We start from the raw sequence: 24,922 nt of genomic DNA on the forward strand, positions 1-24,922 counted from the left end.
TGGAAGCTCATTAGATACACCCCTCGTGGCGTGCTCGGGCAGAGGCCTCAGGCAGGTGACGGTTCCCACGCTCTGTCGCGAGTAGCTTTATAATTGGAATTCTAATTGAATTTATATAGTGATTACAACCCTTGGCGATGCATTGAAGGACTTTATGGTAAGTAGCACACTACTCCGGAACCCAAGGTAGTGGTCAATCCAGTGGTTAAATGTTAGTTATTGTGATAAATCTTGTGCTTTCAAGAAAACAATTGCATGCATTTACTTCAATTACTTTGTGATGTATTATATTAGTACCAGTCAGGTGTGACCGTTAGAGGGAGCCATGTTTGTGACTCAGGGTACCTTACTATGCAACTCTATCACTATCACCCCCCCCCCCCTTATAAGCTGATGGTTATGCTACCGTCGAAAGTCCTCACTCTTTCATGAATGAGGTACAGGTCCTCGCTCTTTGACAAATGAGGTACAGGTCCTCACTCTTTGATGAATGAGGTACAGGTCCTCACTCTTTGACGAATGAGGTACAGGTCCTCACTCTTTGACGAATGAGGTACAGGTCCTCACTCTTTGATGAATGAGGTACAGGTCCTCACTCTTTGACGAATGAGGTACAGGTCCTCACTCTTTGACGAATGAGGTACAGGTCCTCACTCTTTGATGAATGAGGTACAGGTCCTCACTCTTTCATGAATGAGGTACAGGTCCTCACTCTTTGATGAATGAGGTACAGGTCCTCACTCTTTCATGAATGAGGTACAGGTCCTCACTCATTCATGAATGAGGTACAGGTCCTCACTCTTTCATGAATGAGGTACAGGTCCTCACTCTTTCATGAATGAGGTACAGGTGACAGGTCAAATAAATGATGTCACCTCTATAGAACCATGAGACCCCCTTCCAGTGTAAGAGAATGCTTTGTAAAAGCCTTCCACAAAATATGGACACTTTAACCAACACTTTGCATCTTTTATGTCTCTCTGCCATGCACTTCGGAGCAGTCTGCGCGTGGGGTTTCATGTGAATATCGAGTCATCAAACGGCCAGGGGTAGAAGGAGTGGCATCATGCCCCTTTTGACCATCGATGACATCACAGGGTAGTCATCTGGGCCCATCCTACTTGCATCTGATTGGCTAGGAGAATGGCAGTGAGCATTACTTACAGGGTAGTGGACTGTACCACCTGACATAGTCCTAGGTGTGAGATCTCTAAGCACAGAAGGTGCACACAAGAGGCTGGCCTGCAGCATTACCTGGTCGATGCACGGTGAGGTGTGTGAAACCAGAAAGATCTGCGCCTTCCTTTACCCATGAGCCTGTGGGGTCCAGTAGCCACTCCTCCACCTGGCAGTAGTACAGGCCGCCATCTTTCTCCTCCAGTGCCTGCAGAGTCAGGCTGTAGTTCCCCCGGGAGGGAGTGTCGAACCGTATCCTCTGCCCCTTCTCCTTGTCCGTATATTCCACCAGTATATGGTGGCCCATTTTAAGCAGGGTCCTTGATCGGCCGGGGTCTCGCTTGTAGAACCAGGTGACGGAGAAGAGTGAGTCGGGCCTTGCGGAACTCTCCAAGCCACAGTTCATAGTCACCTCCTCGCTTTCAGTCGCCATGATAGTGCGGTTGGCTTTCACGAGCTGCAGGTTATTATCTGTTTAGAAGGTGAAGGAAGGCAAAAATAACATTGGGTGACAAATTCACATCTCTTTTCACTGTGTTCATAGTAAATCTTCCATAATTTCGAAAACAACATTATTAAAAAATGTATATCTCGTGCAGACCTCTCTATAAGGGGCAGAACTGGGATTGATAACATTAAAATGCATAACAAAAATACATTCTAAGTATGTCCCATCAGGTCTTCCCTTTGACAAGAATTCTGATTTTGTTTTTACATAAATGTGTGGTTGTCTAGATTGTTGCAAACACAACAAGATGATGGACCGAGTGCTGAAACTTTTCAACTACTCACCTCCAGTACAGAGATCTGGGCCTAAATCCATCATTTTTTTGCTCACCATGCCACCCCAGTTTGGAGCCAGCAATATGTAAATCAGTCATGACCCTGTGCCTTATGGGAACAGTCCAGCCCGAAATGCCAAGCCAGGTCCTCCCTGGACCGGAAACAAGCATCCTGGGACCGTTTTCGGGGTAACACCCTTCATCAGCCAGGCTAGCTTGAATCCAGTGGCAAAGTGAGCAAGGGGCCCACGTCTGGCATACCCTTCCCCACTTAGGGCAAACAAAGCAAACACAACAAAATGATGGACGGAGCGCTTACACAAATTCTGTTGTGTTTTAAGATGTATTGTGGAGTTAAGGTTCTATGTTGTGTTGTTTTACTCTGTGCAGTATTTTATCTGAAAGTGAGATCTTTTATGTTTGGTTGTGTTTTGTCTTGTGTTGTAATTCATGTGCTGTTGTATTTTCTGTTGTATTTTATGTTGCATCATACTTTATTCTGTTTGAGTCTGATGTTGTGTTCTAATGTTTTTTGTAAATGTGTGCCTGCCTTCAGTGTGCTACATTAGGTGTGTCACCACCCCCTGTAAGACACCACCGCCTGTAAAACACCACCGCCAGCTCAGTGGCTGTGATCTTGTTTGCACCATGTAGATAGTGTTTAGGAGTTTTCCCTGCGATCTGAGTAATGGATGCGTACTATCCCTCCTTCAGATGAGTACAATAAGAGAGGTTGGCGATTTATATTACTGTCTCTGGTAAGTGTAATAAAACTAATGGATGCTTATTACTACCTTCTCAGAGAAGTGTAATAAGAGGGACGGGTGTTTAATTTTACTTTCTAAAATCACAGCAGTAGGGGCAGTGGGTGCCTATTAACTACTTGGATGAGAGTAATAGAAGGGATGGATGTTAACTGGTAACCCCTCAGAGGGACTGAAGCTTATTATGTCCACATTATATAAGTGTAATACAAGGGGTGGGTGCGTATTATAGCCCCTAAATTTAGTGAGAGGTGGGTGTCTACTTTTGTTACCCATCGGATTAGTGTGATAAGAGGGATGGATTCTTACTATTACCCCCTTAGATTAGTCTAATACAAGGGGTGGATTATTATTATGACCCATCAGATTAGTGTCATAAGAGGGATGGATTCTTAGTACTAACCCCTGAGATTAGTGTGATAAGAGCGATGAATTCTTATTCTTACCCATCAAAATTAGTGAAATCCAAGGGATAGATTATTATTATGACCCATCGTATTAGTGCGCTAAGAGGGATGGATTCTTATTATTACCCATCGGCATTAGTGTAATGCAAGGGATGGATTATTATTATCACCCCATCATATTAGTTTGATAAGAGAGGGACATATTCTTATTATTAACCATTAGATTAGTGTGATCAGAGGGATGGATTTTTATCATTACCCCCTTAGATTAGTGTAATCCAAGGGAGGGATTATTATTATGACCCATAAGACTAGTGTGATAAGAGGGATGGATTTTTATCATTACCCCCTTAGATTAGTCTAATCCAAGGGATGGATTATTATTATGACCCATAAAACTAGTGTGATAAGAGGGATAAATTCTTATTATTACCCCCTTAGATTAGTGTAATCCAAGGGATAGATTATTATTATGACCCATCGTATTAGTGCGATAAGAGGGATGGATTCTTATAATTACCCATCGGCATTAGTGTAATGCAAGGGATGGATTATTATTATCACCCCATCATATTAGTTTGATAAGAGAGACATATTCTTATTATTAACCATCAGATTAGTGTGATTAGAGGGATGGATTTTTATCATTACCCCCTTAGATTAGTGTAATCCAAGGGATGGATTATTAATATGACCCATAAAACTAGTGTGATAAGAGGGATACATTCTTATTATTACCCCTTAGATTAGTATAATCCAAGGGATAGATTATTATTATGACCCATCGTTTTAGTGCGATAAGAGGGATGGATTTTTATTATTACCCATCGACATTAGTGTAATGCAAGAGATGGATTATTATTATCACACCATCATATTAGTTTGATAAGAGGGACATATTCTTATTATTACCCATCAGTTGAGTGTGATTAAAGGGATGGGTTCTTATTATTGCCCCTTTAGAATAGTGTAATACAATGAATGGGCTATTATTATCACTCCATCATATTAGTGCGATTAGAGGGATAGATTCCTATTATTACCCCCTTAAATTACTGTAATCCAAGGTTTGGTTTATTATTATTACTCCATCAGATTAGTGAGATAAGAGGGACAGATTCTTAGTACTTGCCTCTCAGATTGGTGTCGTGATAGGGATGTATATTTATTAAAAGTATCCCACCCTGTATACATACGATACGCAGGGCACTAGTATCCTCAGTTGGTACACCGTCTGTTTAAAGGCGAGAAAGGAATGAATTCCTTTTCTTTATATAACCCTCACACCCTCTAGTAGTGTCATGCTTCATCATTGGGTTCACCCTGACTCCTAAAGGTCAGGGTGGGCTCGACCATATTTCAGGGAGCAATTAAAAGAAGTAGACCAAACTTTCAGGACACACCATTTTGACGCTAAAATGACGTCCCACAAGGCGACACGGGCGGGGCCTACCTCACAAACAGGCCACACATGTGAGCAAGGATGAACATAAATATATGCGCTCTACGGCTCCTAAAACTGATAGAGCCGAGAGTAGCGAGACAATTAGGTGCACGGGAGGGGTAGGGCCCAGGATGCAGTAAGTAACAAACGAATGAGTGGCTGTTTGAGCGCTGACACTCAGGAGGGGCAATAATACAACCCGGCCATCTTTAACAAGTGCAATATGACTCTTTCCCCCTACAACCTTTTTTAACCAACATAAGAGTGTGACTACACGGTGACCCCCGCGAACACTCGTGGAGAGAGAGGTCCATAACTAATGGGTGAGAGATTTCATAAATTGATTACGAATGGATGGCAATATAATTATGACATGACCATTTGGTAAATTTCTATGCACTAACAATGGATGTATATTTGTATCGGTGCTTAACAGTTTATGTGGTTGTACAAGTATGGTTTTTGAAAAAACTAAGCAGACTTTTAATGATGCATGGTGATATATAATTATATATACACAGAAAATCCCCACGATAGAAGCGTGATTTGGAGCATTCACAACAACATTTTTGGGCTGAATGGGGAACAAATATTCCCAAGTCACTATGGAATGAGCATGCAATTGGTGATGCGCAATTGGTCACACAGCTTCTCATACTGGGATTCCACATGACGCATTGACCAGTCACAAAGTATGATACTGGCGCACGCGGTAACAGGCGCCATTACAGTCTGCTTTTATTTTCAGGTTGGACCTAAGAAAAAACAACAGAATAAAGGGCAAGTATACGCTTGTCCACGTCGGTGCCGGCAGACACCTGCACATCACTTTATATACATTTTGGGAAGCTTCTTGAATTTAACACACCAGGGTGGAGAGGCTGATCGGGACCCCGGAGGGCCACAGTATAGGGCTGAAACATGTTGGTTTTAAGGTCATAGGACCATGATATCCTCAATAACTGACATATTCTCCATTTAAGATCCCCAACCACTTCGTGTATAAAGGAATACCTAGGAGTAATTGGAGGATTTTAAATCTTTAAGCCCCCTGGTCTACTTCTTTTAAGTACTTCCTGAAATATGGTCGAGCCCACCCTGACCGCTAGGAGTCAGGGTGAACCCTATGATGAAGCATGAAACTACTAGAGTGTGTGAGGGTAATATGAAAAAAAGGAATTCATTCCTTTCCCGCCTTTAAACAGACGGTGTACCACCTGAGGAGACTAGTGCCCTGCGTATCATATGTATACAGGGTGGGATACTTTTGGTTTATGAGTACTGAATAGAGAGGACGAATCCCTCCAGCACACCTTGCATATAGTGGAAGATCCTCTCCAGCCTCTATACTTGAGATAGGATTTACCTCCTCTTTCACAGGCCTTAGGTATATCAGTATTTATTATTACCTCCTCAGATTAGTGTGGTAAGAGGGATGTATATTTATAATTACCTCTCAGATTAGTGTGGTATGAGAGATGTATAATTACTATTACTTCTCAGATTAGTGTGATAAGAGGGATGTCCATTTAGTATTACCTCTAGATTAGTGTGATAAGAGGGATGTCCATTTAGTATTACCTCTAGATTAGTGTGATAAGAGGGATGTCCATTTAGTATTACCTCTACATTAGTGTGGTAAGAGGGGTGTCCATTTAGTATTACCTCTAGATTAGTGTGATAAGAGGGATGTCTATTTAGTATTACCTCTAGATTAGTGTGATAAGAGGGATGTCCATTTAGTATTACCTCTAGATGTGTGTGGTAAGAGGGATGTCCATTTAGTATTACCTTTAGATTAGTGTGATAAGAGGGATGTCCATTTAGTATTACCTCTAGATTTGTGTGGTAAGAGGGATGTCCATTTAGTATTACCTCTAGATTAGTGTGGTAAGAGGGATGTCCATTTAGTATTACCTCTCGATTAGTGTGATAAAAGGGATGTCCATTTAGTATCACCTCTACATTAGTGTGGTAAGAGGGATCTCCATTTAGTATTACCTATAGATTAGTGTGGTAAGAGGGATGTCCATTTAGTATCACCTCTACTTTAGTGTGGTAAGAGGGATGTCCATTTAGTATTACCTCTAGATTAGTGTGGTAAAAGGGATGTCCATTTAGTATTACCTCTAGATTAGTGTGGTAAGAGGGATGTCCATTTAGTATTACCTCTCAGAATAGTGTGGTAAGAGGGATGGATTTTTATTATTACCTCTCAGAATAGTGTGGTAAGAGGGATGGATTTTTAATATTACCTCTCAGATGAGCGTGGTAAGAGGGATGGATTTTTATTATTACCCGCTCAGATGAGTGTGGTAAGAGGGATGGGTTTTTATTATTACCCGCTCAGATGAGTGCGGTAAGAAGGATGGATTTTTATTATTACCTCTCAGATGAGTGTGGTAAAAGGGATGGATTTTTATTATTACCCGCTCAGATTAGTGTGATAATATGGATGGATTCGTAGTATTACCCCCACATATTAATGTCGTAATAGGATGTATATTTATTAATGCCTCCTCAGATTAGTGTGGTAATTTATTATTACCCCTCAGATTAGTTAGCTAAAATAGATAGATTCCTATTAAATCCTCAAAGTATGTTTCAAAAAGGGCCATGGATTCCCATTCACCCCTCAGACTGGAGTTTGCCTATTAACCCCTTGTATTACTGCAATAAGAGGTTGGAGAGATGCAACGACGTCAGATTAGGATAGTAAAGGTCCCAGATATCTCCTCAGATTGTTGTTATATTTTATGAATGCTTGATAACCACGCAGATGACGTTAGTAGAGGTCAGGGTGCCTATTAGCCCCCAGAATGTTCCAACAGCTGAATATTAACCCTTCAGATTGCTGTGTATGTGGGGAGCATCTTTGCTTGATAAGTTTCAGAGCTGGGAGAGACCCCATCTCATTTCAGTGACTCTACCTGAGCGTTGAAACTCCACGGTGGTTTTCCCGGATTCACGCCTTCCTAAGACGATCCAGCCATCATCGGCAGGCCATGCCAATTCCTCCACGGCACAGTAGTATGCCCCCTGGTCACTGTGGTCCGCCCTCAGGACATGCAGCTTGTACATGGTCTTGGAGACTCGCTCGGTGTGATATTTCGTCTTCACGCCCAGTGACTCGAGCTCCGGGCTGTATTGCACCACCCCGTCCAAGTCAGTTCCAATGAGTCTGCTGGGCTGCCCATTGTCCGACGCTGGGAGTAGGTACCACGTCACATTGTATCGAGAGCCATCCTGTTCTTGAGTGAGCCGACAGTCAACCTCAAATGTGTCTGTGGTGGGACCTATTTCGATGTGCCTGTTGGTGGTGTCGAGCATCAACGCGCTTTCTGGTGGTAGAGAAATAGAGAAATTCAGTTACTTTAGGCTAGAGGTTACATATTCCATGTTATATGAGCTCCAGTAACGACTGGTTCCTACAGTGGCCATGAGATGCACTAAAATAACTCTGGGCTTTGGTAGAATTTGTTTTCGAAATTTAGGGGCAGATTTACAAGCCACTTGCGCCACTTTTGCGTCACTTTTCCCATGTTAAAAGTGACGCAAAAGTGGCGCAGGGGGCTTGTAAATCGGCCCCTAAATGTGCACGTTTGCAAATGCGCCATTTTGCGAACCCAGAGAATAACAACATTACAGCAAGCAGAATGAAACTGAAGGGTGTGTCTGAGCCAACATTCATGAGCTACTGGGAATGCCTCTGGGTAACATTGCATTCCATCATTTTACCTTATTTGTGCCATTATATATACACGTTACTGATATACAAGTTATCCCTGGTCTTTCTCGAAAGAGGGGATCCAGACTGGACTGTCCAGCATGCCCCCCTATTGGGAAAACAACCAACTCCATAGATTTGCTACGTAAATGGGCCTCATGTGTGAGGTGCAGATTAAACCCACAGGTCCAGTGAGCTTTGGTCCAACTCTGGTCATACACTCCTCTTGCAAACAGAGCTTTACTGAGATTACAAATAAAATATGTGTAGAACTGATTGAGTTACAGCTTCTTACACAATAGCTATTCCTCTGTGCTGCATTCCATGGCATTTTTGTTCACCTCTATCTTACTATAACAGAACCTGACCCACTTATGCAAATCAGTCATGGCCTCGCCCCAACGTACGTGCGTAGCATCCCACGATGCACTGCTCCACTTGTTTGGGGTCAAGACTTATTTATATACAGTTAGCAACATTCTGCAATGGCAAAGATGATTAAAACGATGGAATGGAATATAACCCAGAGGTATTGCGAGTGGTGAAGAAGCTTTGGTCCAAGCCTTACAGTTGGCCCAATATGAAGACGGTCATTGGATGAAAAGTATGTACCGCCCTCCTGCCCTTCATGTCAACAGGGCTGTCAGTGGAGGTGACATCTTGGCCCCGCCCGCCCAGCCTCACTTCCGGTTACTGGCGTTGATAATGGTTGAAACACTCTCTATACCTCCCAGTGCCACTGCAGGCCTGGGCTCCACTTACACAGTATCTGCGTCAGTGCCACTGCAGGCCTGTGCTACTCTCACACAGGCCTAGAGTCAGTGCCACTGCAGGCCCTTGCTTCTCTCACACAGTTGTCCCTGTGTCAGTGTCACTGCAGGCCTGTGCTACTCTCACACAGGCCTAGAGTCAGTGCCACTGCAGGCCCTTCCTTCTCTCACACAGTCGTCCCTGTGTCAGTGCCACTGCAGGCCTGTGCTCCTCGCACACAAGCCCTGTGTCACTACTCCTGTAAGCCTGTGCTTCTCTCACACAGTCCCAGAGTCAGTGCCACTGTTGGTCTGCGGTTCACTCACATAGGCCCAGAGTCAGTGGCACTGCAGGCCTCTGCTTCTCTCACACAGTCCCTGGCAGTGCCACTCTATCCCTGTTCCCTCCTCACACAGTCCCTGAGTCAGTGCTCCTGCAGGCCTGTGTTTCTCCCACACTGTCCCTGTGTCAGTGTCACTGCAGGCATGTGCTCCTCTCATACAGTCCCTGTGTCAGTGCCACTGCAGGCCTGTGCTCCTCTCACACAGTCCCTGTCAGTGCCACTCTATCCCTGTTCCCTCCTCACACAGTCCCTGTTAGTGCTACTGAAGCCTGTTCTCTCCTTAATCAGTCCCTGTGTCAGTGCCACTGCAGGCCTGTGCTCCTCTCACACAGGCCTAGAGTCAGTGCCACTGCAGGCCTGTGCTTCCCTCACACAGGCCCTGTGTCAGTGCCACTGCAGGCCTGTGCTCCTCTCACACAGGGCTAGAGTCTGTGCCACTGCAGGCCTGTGCTCCTCTCTCACAGTCCCTGTGGCAGTGCCACTGCAGGCCTGTGCTCCTCTCTCACAGTGTCTATCTCTGTGAGTTCTACTAAAGTCATGTTGTCTCCTCACACAACCCCTGTGTTTGTCAGTACTATTGAAGGCCTGTGCTCCCCCATACAGCTCTTGTGTTTGTCAATATGACTGAAAGCCTGTGCTGCCCTCACACAGCCTTTTCATCAGTGCTGTTGAAGACCAGTGCTCCTCACACACATATACCATTGGAGCCCTAAACTCCCCTCCAAGAGCCACTATGACAGTCAGTGATAGAGAAAAGCTGTGCCCTAGCTGTCCTCACACAGCCCCTATGCAGGTCCGTGCCAGAGAAATGCTGTGCCCTAGCTGTCCTCACACAGCCCCTATGCAGGTCCGTGCCAGAGAAATGCTGTGCCCTAGCTGTCCTCACACAGCCCCTAGGAGAGTCAGAGCTGGAGAAATGCTGTGCCCTTGCTGTCCTCGCACAGCTCGAATGACCATCTCAGCCTCCGTACACATTACTGGAGATAAAGGTCAGAGCACCCAAGCTAGTCAGGGGAGCTGCAGCCTCTGTGCTTTCACCCTTTGCTCTTGATGTGAGGTGAAACTCTGCTCTCTTTTCTCCCCGCCTCCTCGTCTGTCCCTATAAAGCTGCACTCATAACACAACTTGGCCAAGGGCGGAACCTGGAGAGTTTCACTCCGCGAATCCCGCTTTTTTTAAAGTTTCCACAGAATTCCGAAAACGGGCAGAAATAGGCACGCCGCACTGTTCGCGCTGTGATTTAGCACCGGGAGCTTGTTCCACACTGAAAAATCTGCGCACACTGCACCACGCGGTGTGCCAGAGGGCAGAGCTTCCTGAGTTGATTTCCCTGCCGCTCGTATACATTTTCCACTCGAGCAGCAGCTATCTGACCACGAACGGACGCGCCCATCCGCGTTGGAGATATCTCTCCGGGTGCCCTCCTGGTGACCAAAAAATCACGCTAGGGGGCACCAAATCTCATTGCACTTTCCAACTTACCATTTTTGAGCTGCGTGTGAGAAAAAACTCCGCCATGCATCAGTTGGTGAGATGCCCACTAGTCCAATGTAAACCAGACATTGATGTGCACCCTGATTGGAGTGAGAGATGCCCACCAGTCCCCTGTAAACCAGACATTTATGTGCATCCCTTTCTGAGTGAGAGATGTCCACTAGTCCCCTGCAAACCACGCATTAATGTGCACCCTGATCTGCGCGAGAGATGCCCACCAGTCCCCTGCTAACCAGACATGAATGTGCACCCTGATCTGAGTGAGAGACACCCATCAGTCCCCTGTAAACCAGACATTACTGTGCACCCTGATCTGGGTGAGAGATGCCCACCAGTCCTCTGTAAACCAGACATTAAAATGCACCCTGATCTTGGTGAGAGATGCCCACCAGTCCCCTGTAAACCAGACATTAATGTGACACTGATCTGAGTGAGAGATGCCCACCAGTCCCCTGTAAACCAGACATTAATATGCACCCTGACCTGAGTGGGAGATGCCCACCAGTCCCCTGTAAACCAGACATTAATGTGACCCTGATCTGAGTGAGAGATGCCCACCAGTCCCCTGTAAACCAGACATTCAGTGTCCCGTTCTGAGTGAGAGATGCCCATCGTTCCTTGTAAAGCAGACATTAATGTGCAGCCTGGTTTGAGTGAGAGATGCTTACCAGTCCCCAGTAAACAAGACACTCATACGCTACCGGGAGCTGAGTGAGAGATGCCTACCAGTCTCCTGTAAACCAGACATTAATGTGCACCCTGATCTGAGAGATGCCCACTAGTCCCCTTTAAACCAAACATTAATGTGAACCCTGATCGGAGTAAGAGATGCCCACCAGTCCCCTGTAAACCAGACAATAATGTGCGTCCCTTTCTGAGTAAGAGATGCCCACCAGTCTCCTGCAAACCATACATTAATGTGCACCCTGATCTGAGTGAGAGATGCCCACCAGTCCCCTGCTAACCAGACATGAATGTGCACCCTGATCTGAGTGAGAGACACCCATCAGTCCCCTATTAACCAGACAATAATGTGCACCCTGATCTTGGTGAGAGATGCCCACCAGTCCCCTGTAAACCAGACATTAATATGCACCCTGACCTGAGTGAGAGACGCCCATCAGTCCCCTGTAAAGCAGACATTACTGTGCACCCTGATCTGAGTGAGAGATGCCCACCAGTCCTCTGTAAACCAGACATTAATATGCACCCTGATCTTGGTGAGAGATGCCCACCAGTCCTCTGTAAACCAGACATTAATATGCACCCTGAACTGAGTGAGAGATGCCCAGCAGTCCCCTTCAAACCAGTGCAAGTACACTGATCTTTTTGGAGGACCGGAAGCAATCACTGTGGCTTTCGCCCTACAAATCCGACATCGTCAACATGAATTGCGGAGTACCGCAGGGCTCCTTCTTATCTCCGCACCTCTTCAATGTATATATTCACCCCCTCATATTCTCGCTTCGTCAGATGGGGGTGAAGATATACAACTATGCTGACGATATGCAGTTGATCATCCCCATCGATGATTCCACGATCTCCAAGGAGTTTCTCAGGACCACCATGTTGTTCAACAGCAATTGGATGAACAAAAATCAATTTAACTTAAACTCCGAAAAAACTGAAATAGTCACCCCTAACAACAAATTATCGTACTGGACCCCTGCCTACTGGCCCTCGGAGCTAGGCCCTGCATCGACTCCTAAGAACTCGAGGAACAGCCTAGGCATTCAAATCAACTCGGACCTCTCCATGAACTGGCATTTTGGCTCGGTCATCTCTCCCTGTTGTTTCCAACTTCGCAAACTGTAGAAAATCAGAAGGTTTTTCAGCAGAGAGGCCAGCATTCAAATCATTATTGCCCTGATCTTATCAAGAATTGATTATGTAAATGCAATTTATCTTGGCCTCCCGTGTAACCAGAAACACCGTCGGCAGCTGATACAAAATCCAGCGGCCAGAATTATCTATCAACAAGCAGACGATGCCATGTCAAGCGACTGCTGAAGGAGCTGCACTGGCTTCCAGTGGAGCAGCGTTGCATGTTCAAAACAGAATGTATACTGTTTAAAGCTATACGTGGTACTGGTCCTAAGTATATATCTTCAAGAATTCATAGATACTCTCCACACCGCACTCTAAGGTCTATGCACATGAATCTATTGGTGGTTCGCAGATTCAGGCGCAAACAGACAGGAGGGTCGCGGTTCTCAACACAGGAACCCCAATTCTGGAACTCTCTGCCCTCATCATTGAGACTTGGAACAGACTATATGTGCTTTTGGAAAACGCTGACGACTTTGCTTTTCACCCAAGCCTACAGCTAGACATGGACTTTTCTGAATCGATGACTCCAAAGAATAACCCAGTGCCAAGAGACCTGTTTGATGAACGTCCGCTCTACAGATTTTCAATATCATACCATAACAACATCTTAGTGAGAGATGCCCACCAGAACCCTGTATACCAGACATTAACATGCACCCTGATCTGAGCGACAGATGTCCACCAGTCCCCTGTAAACCAGTCATTAATATGCACCCTGATCTTAGTGAGAGATGCCCACCATCCCTTGTAAAGCAGACATTAATACACACCCTGTTAACCAGACATTACTAGGCACTCTGATCTGAGTGAGAGACACCCAACAGTCCCCTGTGAACCAGACATTAATGTGCGTGCCATTCTGAGTGAGAGATGCTCATCGTTCCTTGTAAAGCAGACATTAATGTGCACCCTGATCTGAGTGAGAGATGCCCACCAGTCCCCTGTCAACCAGACACTAATGTGCACCCTGATCGGAGTGAGAGATGCACCACCAGTCCCCTGTAAACCAGACACTAATGTGACCCTGATCTGAGTGAGAGATACCCGCCAGTCCCCTGTCAACCAGACATTAATGTGCACCCTGATCTGAGTGAGAGATGCCCACCAGTCTCCTGTGAACCAGACATATTGTGTGCCCCCAACTGAGTGAGAGATGCCCACCAGACCTCTGTAAACCAGACATTACTGTGATCCTGATCTGAGTGGGAGATTCCCACTGGTTCCCTGTGAACCAGACATTATTGTGATTCTGAACTCAGTGATAGATGCCGAGCAGACAACTGTAAACCAGACATTAATATGCACCCTGATCAGAGTGAAGGATTCCCACCGTCCCTTGTAAACCAGACATTATTGTGCACCCTGATCTGAGTGGGAGATGCCCACTAGTTCCCTGTAAACCAGACATTACTAGGCGCCCTGATCTGAGTGAGAGACGCATACCATCCGTTGTAAACCGGACATTATTGTGCACCCTGATGTGAGTGAGAGCTGCCCACCATTTGTTGTAAACCGGACATTCTTGTGCACCCTGATCTGAGTGAGAGATGCCACTAGTCCCCTGTTTACCAGACATTAGTGTGACCTTGACCTGAGTGAGAGATGCCCACCACTCCTTGTAAACCAGACATTAATGTGCACCCTGATCTGAGTGAGAGATGCCCACTATTCCCCTGTGGACCAGACATTAATGTGCACCCTGATCTGAGTGAGAGATGCCCACTATTCCCCTGTAGACCAGACATTATGTGACCCTGGTCTGAGTGAGAGATGCCCACAAGTTCTCTATGAAAGACAAATTCCCCCCATCTCGGTGCCACCAGCTCCCAGTCCCGTATATATAACCGAAACCCTTCGCTCTGGTTCCTTACTCTTTAGGGTCACTTCTATGGTTAGGCGGTTGGATCTGGTCATCGCTGCAGCGACCCATGTATTCTCTGGACTCCTCCTCAGCGCTTCCACCTTGCATCTGTAGCTTGTGGCATCCTTCCAGCTCGCCCTCCGTAGAGTCAGCCTAGAAGATGTGGCTGTCCCGGTGACCACACCCTTGTCCTGGAAGTACTGACTCAACCACTCAACACCACCGCCGTGTAGGACCCGAACCAGGGGGCGGAACGAATCATCCGTGGCGCCAGGGGGCAGCACCTGCCAGGTGATGGACACGGGGGACTCTACAGGCGCAGTGATCATACACATGAGGACAATGGTGCCTCCAAGCTGGACAGTTGGTGTGCGGCTTTGTAAGGTCACCACCAGACCAGTACCTGTAGAAATAGAAAACATACTTACACACTGCGAACAATGAGGTCAGCAAGGAATATCTATCACATTGACTGCAAAAATATGCAACGCATGTACACAGCAACCTAAACCACAGAGAAGGAAACAGGGGCGATACTAATCCACCCCCCTAAAGCAATGACAAGAACTCATGCAGCCCCATAACCCTCCCGCGCTATGGAACCTCGCGCCTCCACCATGACCACTTAAAGGAACACTTGGATCCTTCCCACTCTGCTGTCAACTCTGGCACCATCCAAGCTGCCTCGCTTTAATTTCATATATACCTTGTTTTTAATTAATTAATGGCAAAATAGAGCACAGTTCATAGATGAATGATTCTAGGAGATACTCCCTCTACCCACAAGGGGCGAATTCACCCTTGGTGAGGAGGTGGGTCCTGAGGTCACACTGCACTCGTAAACGACAAAGGGAGACACTCAGAGCATGGATGTCCATTCATTACACGGAAGTGACATCATGCTCCCTTTGACCACCGATGACACTACTGGGGAGGCACCCAGAGCATGGATGTCCATTCATTACACGGAAGTGACATCATACTCCCTTTGACCAATGATGACATCACTGGGGAGACACTCAGAGCATGGATAACCATTCATTACACGGAAGTGACATCATACTCCCTTTGACCACCGATGACATCACTGGGGAGACCACTTGTCCCACTCAGTTCCTCAATAGCCTCCTATTTCAGCACAGAGGTTAAGGTAAGGCAGTAAGTGAAAAGTGCAGATAGTAAAACTGGTTTTAAGAGCCCTCTGGACTTTTTCGTTGGTCTTTCTGCCTCTGTGGTCCCTGGAACCAGAGATAGCAATGGCCTTGCCTGGGGTACCAAAGGCTGAAGCAGGGGCAGCAACTGCCTCCTTCCAGCCTCTGAGGATAGCTTACCCTCTGACCTTCAATGCACTCAGACATCCTTGACACAGATGGGCTATTTTAAGCTGTAATTCTTGATACTAGTAGGTTTAGCTTTCTTGTTCTGGCAGGAATGGTTCACTAAGCATTCTAGGCCCCCAAGTCATCACTATTGCACAGTGTGTGTCAAGCTTCATCCTTTACAGTTCGCTCCACAGGTGACTTTACATGCTATTAGCATTGTTCATAACAGATACTTGAGGGGCAAACTCTTGGCTAACATTAGAGGGTCATGTGATGGTGCGGACTCTCAGGTTCGCTGGAGTTGTAGGGCTGCACGGCCTTGGACTCAGCGAAGGTCTTTGACAGAGCTTAGGGGAAGTTATAAAGTGACCTGAACCCCATTTCGCATCATTCAAAGCCAATGGAGGCCTCCCTGGTAAGGGTGGTCCTCTCTGCACTGGTCTTGCTTAGAAGCATGGGACAAGGGGTTCTCCATCACATCTGCTGTTCTCCATGGTGTCAAAACACATCCCCAGCCACGTCACCAGGCAGCAGGGAAGCAAAGCAGAGCATTCAGATCCCGCCTTCACAAAGGTGGATGGCCAACGCTCAGGCCACCTCACTGCATGTTGTGCCAAGCCTTACACTTCTCACAAAACTACACCAGGTGAACCAGCTCAGGAGAGCAGCACTGAAGTAAAGGCGTCCCTCACGATTAACGAAGCGAACTCCTGAGTGTGTTCACACGTCTATCTGCTTCTCACTTGAAGAAGAGAAAGGGGTAAAATAAAAACAATCCATAGTGACCTATTTCTATGTTCTCACAACTATTAACAAGGCTCTATGCCAGGGGTTCCCAACCTTTCCTATGCCCCGCAACCCTAGGAAATGTTTGATTAATGTTCACACCCCCTACAAAAGTCTCGCTAGATTCCTATTATGCGCACAGTACATACTTTCCCTCTTTGTCGCACCCCCTGAAATGCTATCTCGTACCCACTGGGGGTGCGGGCACCCCAGGCTGGGAACCCCTGCTCTATGCTAGACTCTGGAATAAACTGCTGGAGAGGATCTTGAACTTCTAACAAGAGACCTCCAGCAGGAGACAGTCAGAGGCCTGATCCATCTGCTGGCTTGACCCCAATGTCTTGTGTTTTGTGTTTTCCATTGGACACTGCACACCTTTTTCTCGAGAGAGAGTGACCGATGATGAAATAAACGTGGGCAAGCTGGTGAGAACCAACCAGTAGCTCCTCTGGTGGTGCGCACGTGAGGTACTCTCTCTCTCTCTCTACATATTTTCTCACCTCGTCACCAATTGAGGGTTTCTGTAGAGTGTATCTGTTTGTGGACTGACTACACATTCTCTTTTTCTCACTTTTCTTTCTATTTTAATGGTTAAGTTTGTAGCATTCTGGATGGGTTGTCTTCAGATTTGGTAGACGAGCACTGGAGGTCTGTGATAACGTACACTTCCTCCTACCTAGTCCAGAGTAATAAGAAAGTTCATTGCTACACTGTGCCAGCACTATTTTGTTGAAACTATTGTTGACCCCAATCACGCCTGCTGCCGTGTGCTCATCACATACCTACATATAAGGTGCCCACCCCTGCAGAATTAAGAGCACACAGTCTGGCCTTTGGTCAGGCTTTAGGGATGCCATTACATTATTTCCATAGGATTATTGATAACACGTTTTATTACGCCGTATTTGGCACATGATTCTCCAAGAAGTGAACTAGACCAAAGGTACTGAGGGCTCATCTTCTGTTTTCAGATCCAGCTGAGAGGGCAGCTGTCTGTGCAGTTCTTTAAACATGCACAGAGCGGTCTTTAGACGCACCCAGAGGAGCACTTCTCCTGCTCATTCCTACTCTTTCTGCCATTTCTTCTCCCCAGGTCACTAGTCGGAATTTGCGACCTCTTTTCCTTCTCCTATCTGTATTTCCCTTGTGTCCCATCTTTCCTCTTCCTTGACCCATTAATCTTCACTTCCTCTGTTTGTAAACTGATCATTATCATCAATTTTGCACTTCCATCCACACTCTATAACTAGACACCATCATTTACACACTCAACCAATAACCAGAGAATGTGTACAAGCTGACCTGCAGCTGTGCCACTCCCACCGCCAGGACTACTAGACGCAGAGGCAAAAGGCAAGGCTGACCACTGAAGATGTCACCTGTGACCCTCAGAGGAACCCCCTCCTCTTCCCGCATTAGTGCCTCCATCCAGAAAGACCTGTCTTTCTCAGTTCCTCAGAATCGGACAACATTGCAACCGAGCTGGCTTTATAGACACAAAATGGTGCCATGTTGAAGACCATTCTCACATACCTAGCGATGTGACATTGAGAGATGTTTCCTGGTGCTTGTCGTCTAGTGCACCCCACCTGCCATCGGCTGCTTGTGACCACTCCTTCACTTGGCACCCGTAGAGTCCGCTATCATTCATCAGTGCATGGTCCAGTTCCAGCTCGAACGAGGTGGGCCCTGTTTTCTCCAGCCTGAGGGTCCCATGGGTCCAACGCCCCTGGTAGGAGGGCCCCACCCTCAGCGAGCCATCCCGCTCCAGTCGTGCTATCTGCTTTATGTGTTCCCGTTCTTGGAGGTGATACCAAGTTACAGACAGAGGGTTGGTGGTTCCACTTGCGGTGCAGTGAAACACAACGGATTGTCCTTCCATTACAAGCGACTTGTTGCTTCTGATAGACACTTCCAAGTTGTTCTCTGTACCAAAAGTAAAATGGAAAGTTTATTGACAACATTCATGGTATTAGGAGAAACCTCTTTAAGTAAAGAGTTTTCCAAATAGGTGGCTGATACCCGGAAAAATCATATCCCTGTGGGCAATAGAGTCTTACAATGTAAGGTCTGGTTCACAAAGGTAAATGTACACTTTTGTTGATCTTCTTTTTTGCAATTTTTTCAAAACAATAAAATTGATTATCAAAAAAACATTTTACACTTTTGCGTAAGTTTACAAAGTTTTGCATTTAACAAAGCAATTTTATGAGTAGTATCTTTTGGACAGCCTAACTTTTATGTGTGAAGTCTCCGCTAGGAGTGTGGAGACGGCAGTCATAAATATACTACTCATAACATTTCTTTGTGAATTGCAAAACATCGTAAATTTACACAAAAGTATAAGTTAATCTTTGTGAATCAAGCACTCAAAATGAATCATTATCGGCAGCTCAGGTTTACTCTTTCAAGCCACCAAGCAAAATGTATTCTCTCTGCTCCTTGGTGATAACCATTTCTCATTCGCAAATGTACCTAGACGCTTCTTGACGGCGTTTGTGAGGAACAGCATGAGGGGGGAGTGCTGTGAGTTACCCTCTTTGTCATACCATGTACAGCCCAAAAGATATCCTTGCATTCAGACAATGAGATGTATATGACACAGCTTTTTAATTCTCACATCACAGTCCCTGCTCCCCCTCCCTAGGACACTGTTAGTAGTTCCAGCTTTCCAATATTTTATTGACTTTTCTGTTATTGTTGAGTGTCATGGAACAGAGAAATCTATTTGAAGTCCGATAGATTTCCCTGTGAAACAAAATCTGAAAATGCTGCATAATAAATATTAAAAATGTAGGACTGGCAACTTTTCACAATATGTTTACTAAGGGTGTGTAAAACTATATATTTACACCAGCACAATTTTGCTGGGGTAAATGTAATTTCCTGCCAGGAAAAGGTTTAGGAGAAGATTTTGTTTGCAGTTATTGTACAAGAATTGTCCTACAAGAAGCAGGCTTTGCATTTTTATTCTCCCTGAAAGCTTATCCTTTTTCATGATTTTTGGTGAAGTTAAGAAACAAAACTTGATGAAGTCCGATATTGCAGACTTCACCTGCTGTTTGCAAGGACATAATGGTGCAAATTGTCATTTTTCATCACGCAGCTAATGCAAATGCACTGTCAATGCACAAAATGTCACTTTTGCACCAGTGCATTGGGTAAGCCTTGAAAATGTCCTTGAGTTAATCTTCAGATATAAAGTATGTATGGATTAAATGGGAACCTGAATTTGAGAACCTATAAACAATATTCATCTGTTACTGTGGCAAGGCAATGGGCATATATGTCACCGACCCTTTCACTCCACATTTACCCAGCAGTAGTTGCACCACATATGGCTGATCTTTAGATGGTGATAATTCTCACAAGTAAGACTTTTATATGTTACCAATAACATGTATTGTATGACAAAGTCGAGCTCAGACTTTATAATTTATTGTTACGGACGATGTGGGAAGAGTAGAGTAGATGCTCACCATCTAGTGTGTAGGTTTCCTGCACCTCACTTGGAGTAAAGGGTGCTTATTCACGAATGTGAATATGGACGTGTATATTTACTATTAGGCCTAGGAGTTACTCGACAGGTTATTGGTATTCAATAATTCCGAGAGTAACACTACACTATATTGCTATTCTCTATCTTTGAGTGTAACGCTACACTATATTGCTATTCACTACGCCTGAGTGTAACGCTACACTATATTGCTATTCACTACTTCCGAGTGTAACTCTACGCTTTATTGCTATTCACTACTTCCGAGTGTAACTCTACACTTTATTTCTATTCACTACTTCCGAGTTTAACTCTGCCTTTTTATTGCTATTCACTACTTCCGAATGTAAAGTTAACTTTATTGCTATTCACTAGGTCTGAGTATAGCTGTACACTTTATTGCTATTCACTCCTTCTGAGTGTAACTCTGCACTTTATTGCCATTCACTACTTCAGAGTGTAACTCTACAAATTATTGCTATTCACTACTTCTGAGTGTAACTGTACACTTTATTGCTATTCACTGCTTCCAAGTGTAACTCTACACTTTATTGCTATTCACTAATTCCAAGTCCAACTGTACACTTTATTGTCATTCGCTACTTCTGAGTGTAACTCTATGCTTTATGACTATTCACTACTTCCTAGTGTAACTCTACGCTTTATTGCTATTCACTACTTCCGAGTGTAACTCTACACTTTATTTCTATTCCCTACTTCCGAGTGTAACTCTGCCTTTTTATTGCTATTCACTAGTTGCAAGTGTAATGTTAACTTTATTGCTATTCACTACTTCCGAGTGTAACTCTACACTTTATTGCTATTCACTGGTTATGAGTGTAACTCTACACTTTATTGCTATTCACTGCTTATAAGTGTAACTCTACACTTTATTGCTATTCACTGCTTATGAGTGTAACTCTGCACTTTATTGCTATCCACTACTTCCAAGTGTAACACTACACTATATTGCTATTCACTGGTTATGAGTGTAACTCTACACTTTATTGCTATTCACTGCTTATGAGGGTAACTCTACACTTTATTGCTATTCACTGCTTATGAGTGTAACTCTGCACTTTATTGCTATTCACTACTTCCCAGTGTAACTCTACGCTTTATTGTAATTCACTACTTCCAAGTGTAACACTACACTTTATTGCTATTTCAGTGTTCACTTACACACAGGTGTACTTCCAGATCTCCACCCCTCAAATCAAGGGAGTGGAGCCTCCAACAACAGAACTTACGAGTGTTAGGTTACTGCTAGTAACTTTGCACATGCAGGTGGAAATCCCACTATAGGAAAGTATAGGGAGAATTATTAAAGTTTAGTTTACTTTAAAAAATATATTAAACATATTTTAATATAAATTATAAATGTAAATCAATTTTATAATATTGACATTTAATCTAGAGCTAACAAAATAAAATGTGACAGCATGATAACATCAAATTAAATGTACATTACATAACTAATTTACATATATTCATTTATATATAATTATATATTAATTTCATTTAGAAATAATAATGTTCAAACAATAATTTTACAAATTCCCACCTCAATAACATGTTCTTTTTTTATTTATTATGCAGTAACCTTTTTTTTTAAATTACATGTTTAATTAATTTATACTATTTTTTGAACTAATATGAAATACTGACTGGCCAACTTGAAGCACTACTAGGGTGCAGCTCTCATAATGTAGTCTGAGTGTGTGCATCTTCTAAGATGGTGCTCAGGAGGGACTCTTTTGCGCTGTTTTATTGTTCTGCAATTTGATTATGACCATATTGTAATGTGATCTTACTTTCAATGCAACGTTTTTCATTACCTGAGCAATAAATGTATTTCTTATTATTCCTACTGCAGAGCTGCCCTGCACCAGTGCAGATTCATGACCTCTGACACTGGAGTGCTGCCTACAGTGATATTAAATCGACACTACAGCGTACAGTGGCAGAATTCACATGCTAAATATTAGGACATCCGAGTCAGTCCCAGTTCATATCACAGTCCCAACGCCTGGACATTGGTCATTTCAGAGCATGAATGCATGAATACATAACAGATATCTGCAGTTTACTTACAAGCCAGGAAAGCAGAGCTACCCCCCTCCCCCTTCTCTTCCAGCTTCAAAACGTATGATGGAAACTGTCCACACCTAATACTTACTAACTTGTACACTAACAGGTCCTCTCTTTACCCCCTACCGTAATTGCATACATATGTACATGTACCAAGTTACATAAAGTGCTTTATTTAATTTTTTGGACTGTGTGTATTTTGTCCCTCAATCAATACCCATCATGCATCATCTAAGAAAAATAATGCATCCCCTGCCACCAGAGGAGTTTTAAGGCATGGGCCAGTGGGTCCAGGGCCTCCTCATTCCAAGGACCCCCTGGCAAAGGGTGTTTTTTTTGTCTTTTTGGTCTATTTCACCTGTCTTCTTCTCTATCTGTGCCTCTAACAGATTAGCCAATATTGCTTGGAATCATGACATTAATTCACAGAAAAAAGAAATATTACGTATTTTCAAAGTATGTATTGCCCGAAGCGCCCACAATCCTTAAGATGACACTGGTTGCCACCAGAACTATATATGACCTTCCCAACGTGGCCCTGTTGCTGTGCATAAGTTCTAGTGGATAAGCCTATCCCATGCCAAATAAATACATAAATATGTCTGGACTACATACACACAAGGACACAATAGAGACGCTACTCTTGAATTTCAAAGGAATATATCATTGTTATCTAGACTAAGATGCAAGCAGTTAATATTGCGACCTTCCGTTAATCATCGATTGTGACCTCTTCATAACTAGTGCTTGGATACAGGGATAGCAGGGCAAGGAAATGCCTTCGCACCACCATGTTCCTCGAAATCTCGCCACTCATCGACTGCCAATCAAAGTTTGGGATACAGACCATGACACATTGTAAACTATCATAGTCCCATCTGAAGGCGCGAGCCAATTGGTTGTTGGGTACACTGCGGAGGTGGCAGTTGTCTTTGGGTCAGTGGTACCCGTATTAGCGTAGAGGGTCTTAAACCTTAGCTATAGGGGTTTGGGTAGAAGCATCTGCGATAAGTGAGGGGGGACTGAGGGAAGGTGAGTGATTTGTTTTAGCACTTGTCAATATTCCAGTCTTCCGCACTATGTGAGACTGAGTGCCGAAACTGAACTAACTGCTCAGTTCTACATCATTCAACCATCACGATGTAAGGTGCAATTGATAACATAAAACTGTAAATCTATCACTCTTTGGAACCTACCTATGATAATAGTCAATCAATTATTATTTTATTTTTTGGGTGATTACTGAAACCCTAAGGCGAACATGCAGAAGTCTACGTCGGTCATACATTTCTACCCATACTACTGTTTGCGCTAACCCAAGGCTCAATGCTCTTTTCTCTGAGAACCCCAGGGTTACGATCAGGGGACATGTGCAATATCCCATATATTTTTCACCACTTTACTATCCACTTGAGAATGTTTTTCCATGTGGAAAAATCCCGTCACCTGCACCCCACATAAATTCTACTTTCTATGCTAATTGTACAGTGAAGCAACATGTGTTTGGAAATCAATTTACTTCTCATTGGAGTAGAATAAAGGCACTTTAAATGTTTCTGAACACCCACAATTGTAACACTGTTCCAGGTGGCCATCCTGTAGACTTCCAGAAAAAACCCTTTGTCCAATCCTTTTCTAAAGTTACAACAATGGAAAATCGACCACCTGGTGAACTATCTGCCTTTATAAGTGAAATTTATGATCGTAAATCCTGATTTTGTGATCTATTATTTGAGAATTACAAGCCAAAATTGAACTTCTGTCCCTTTGATGGGCTAGAAAGTTTAGTGAGCTGGGATAGTGGCGTACAACTTCCTGGGAGACTTTTAGAGATGTCTCAGACACACTCACCTGCTGGTGTCACATGAACAGAGACATCTGCAGAGTGTAGTGAGCTGAGATAATGGTGTACAACTTCCTGGGAGACTTTCAGAGATGTCTCAGACACACTCACCTGCTGGTGCCACATGAACAGAGACATCTGCAGAGTTTAGTGAGCTGGGATAATGGTGTACAACTTCCTGGGAGACTTTTAGAGATGTCTCAGACACACTCACCTGCTGGTGCCACATGAACAGAGACATCTGCAGAGTTTAGTGAGCTGGGATAATGGTGTACAACTTCCTGGGAGACTTTCAGAGATGTCTCAGACACACTCACCTACTGGTGCCACATGAACAGAGACATCCGCAGAGTTTAGCGAGCTGGGATAATGGTGTACAACTTCCTGGGAGACTTTTAGAGATGTCTCAGACACACTCACCTGCTGGTGCCACATGAACAGAGACATCTGCAGAGTTTAGCGAGCTGGGATAATGGTGTACAGCTTCCTGGGAGACTTTCAGAGATGTCTCAGACACACTCACCTGCTGGTGCCACATGAACAGAAACATCTGCAGAGTTTAGCGAGCTGGGATAATGGTGTACAACTTCCTGGGAGACTTTTAGAGATGTCTCAGACACTCACCTGCTGGTGCTACATGAACAGAGACATCTGCAGAGTTTAGTGAGCTGGGATAATGGTGTACAACTTCCTGGGAGACTTTCAGAGATGTCTCAGACACTCACCTGCTGGTGCCACATGAACAGAGACATCTGCAGAGTTTAGCGAGCTGGGATAATGGTGTACAGCTTCCTGGGAGACTTTCA

General features: G+C 44.5%; 1 protein-coding gene across 3 annotated transcripts in view; it reads right to left on the minus strand.

The window, feature by feature from the left end:
- The window catches only part of LOC146801329 (immunoglobulin superfamily member 3-like), a 99,519-nt gene that overhangs the window by 38,698 nt on the left and 35,899 nt on the right, over positions 1–24,922 (minus strand). For all 3 annotated transcript variants that reach the window (XM_085620981.1, XM_085620982.1, XM_085620983.1), the window contains 4 exons: positions 18,220–18,612; positions 14,589–14,981; positions 7,504–7,914; positions 1,255–1,647 (listed from right to left, as the gene is read on the minus strand). In XM_085620981.1, the coding sequence (XP_085477107.1) occupies positions 1,255–1,647; positions 7,504–7,914; positions 14,589–14,981; positions 18,220–18,612 (1,590 nt within the window). The remainder of the gene's footprint in view (positions 1–1,254; positions 1,648–7,503; positions 7,915–14,588; positions 14,982–18,219; positions 18,613–24,922) is intronic.

This window comes from Triturus cristatus, chromosome 8 (genome assembly GCF_964204655.1).
Source record: "Triturus cristatus chromosome 8, aTriCri1.1, whole genome shotgun sequence".
NCBI classification, from domain to species: domain Eukaryota; kingdom Metazoa; phylum Chordata; class Amphibia; order Caudata; family Salamandridae; genus Triturus; species Triturus cristatus.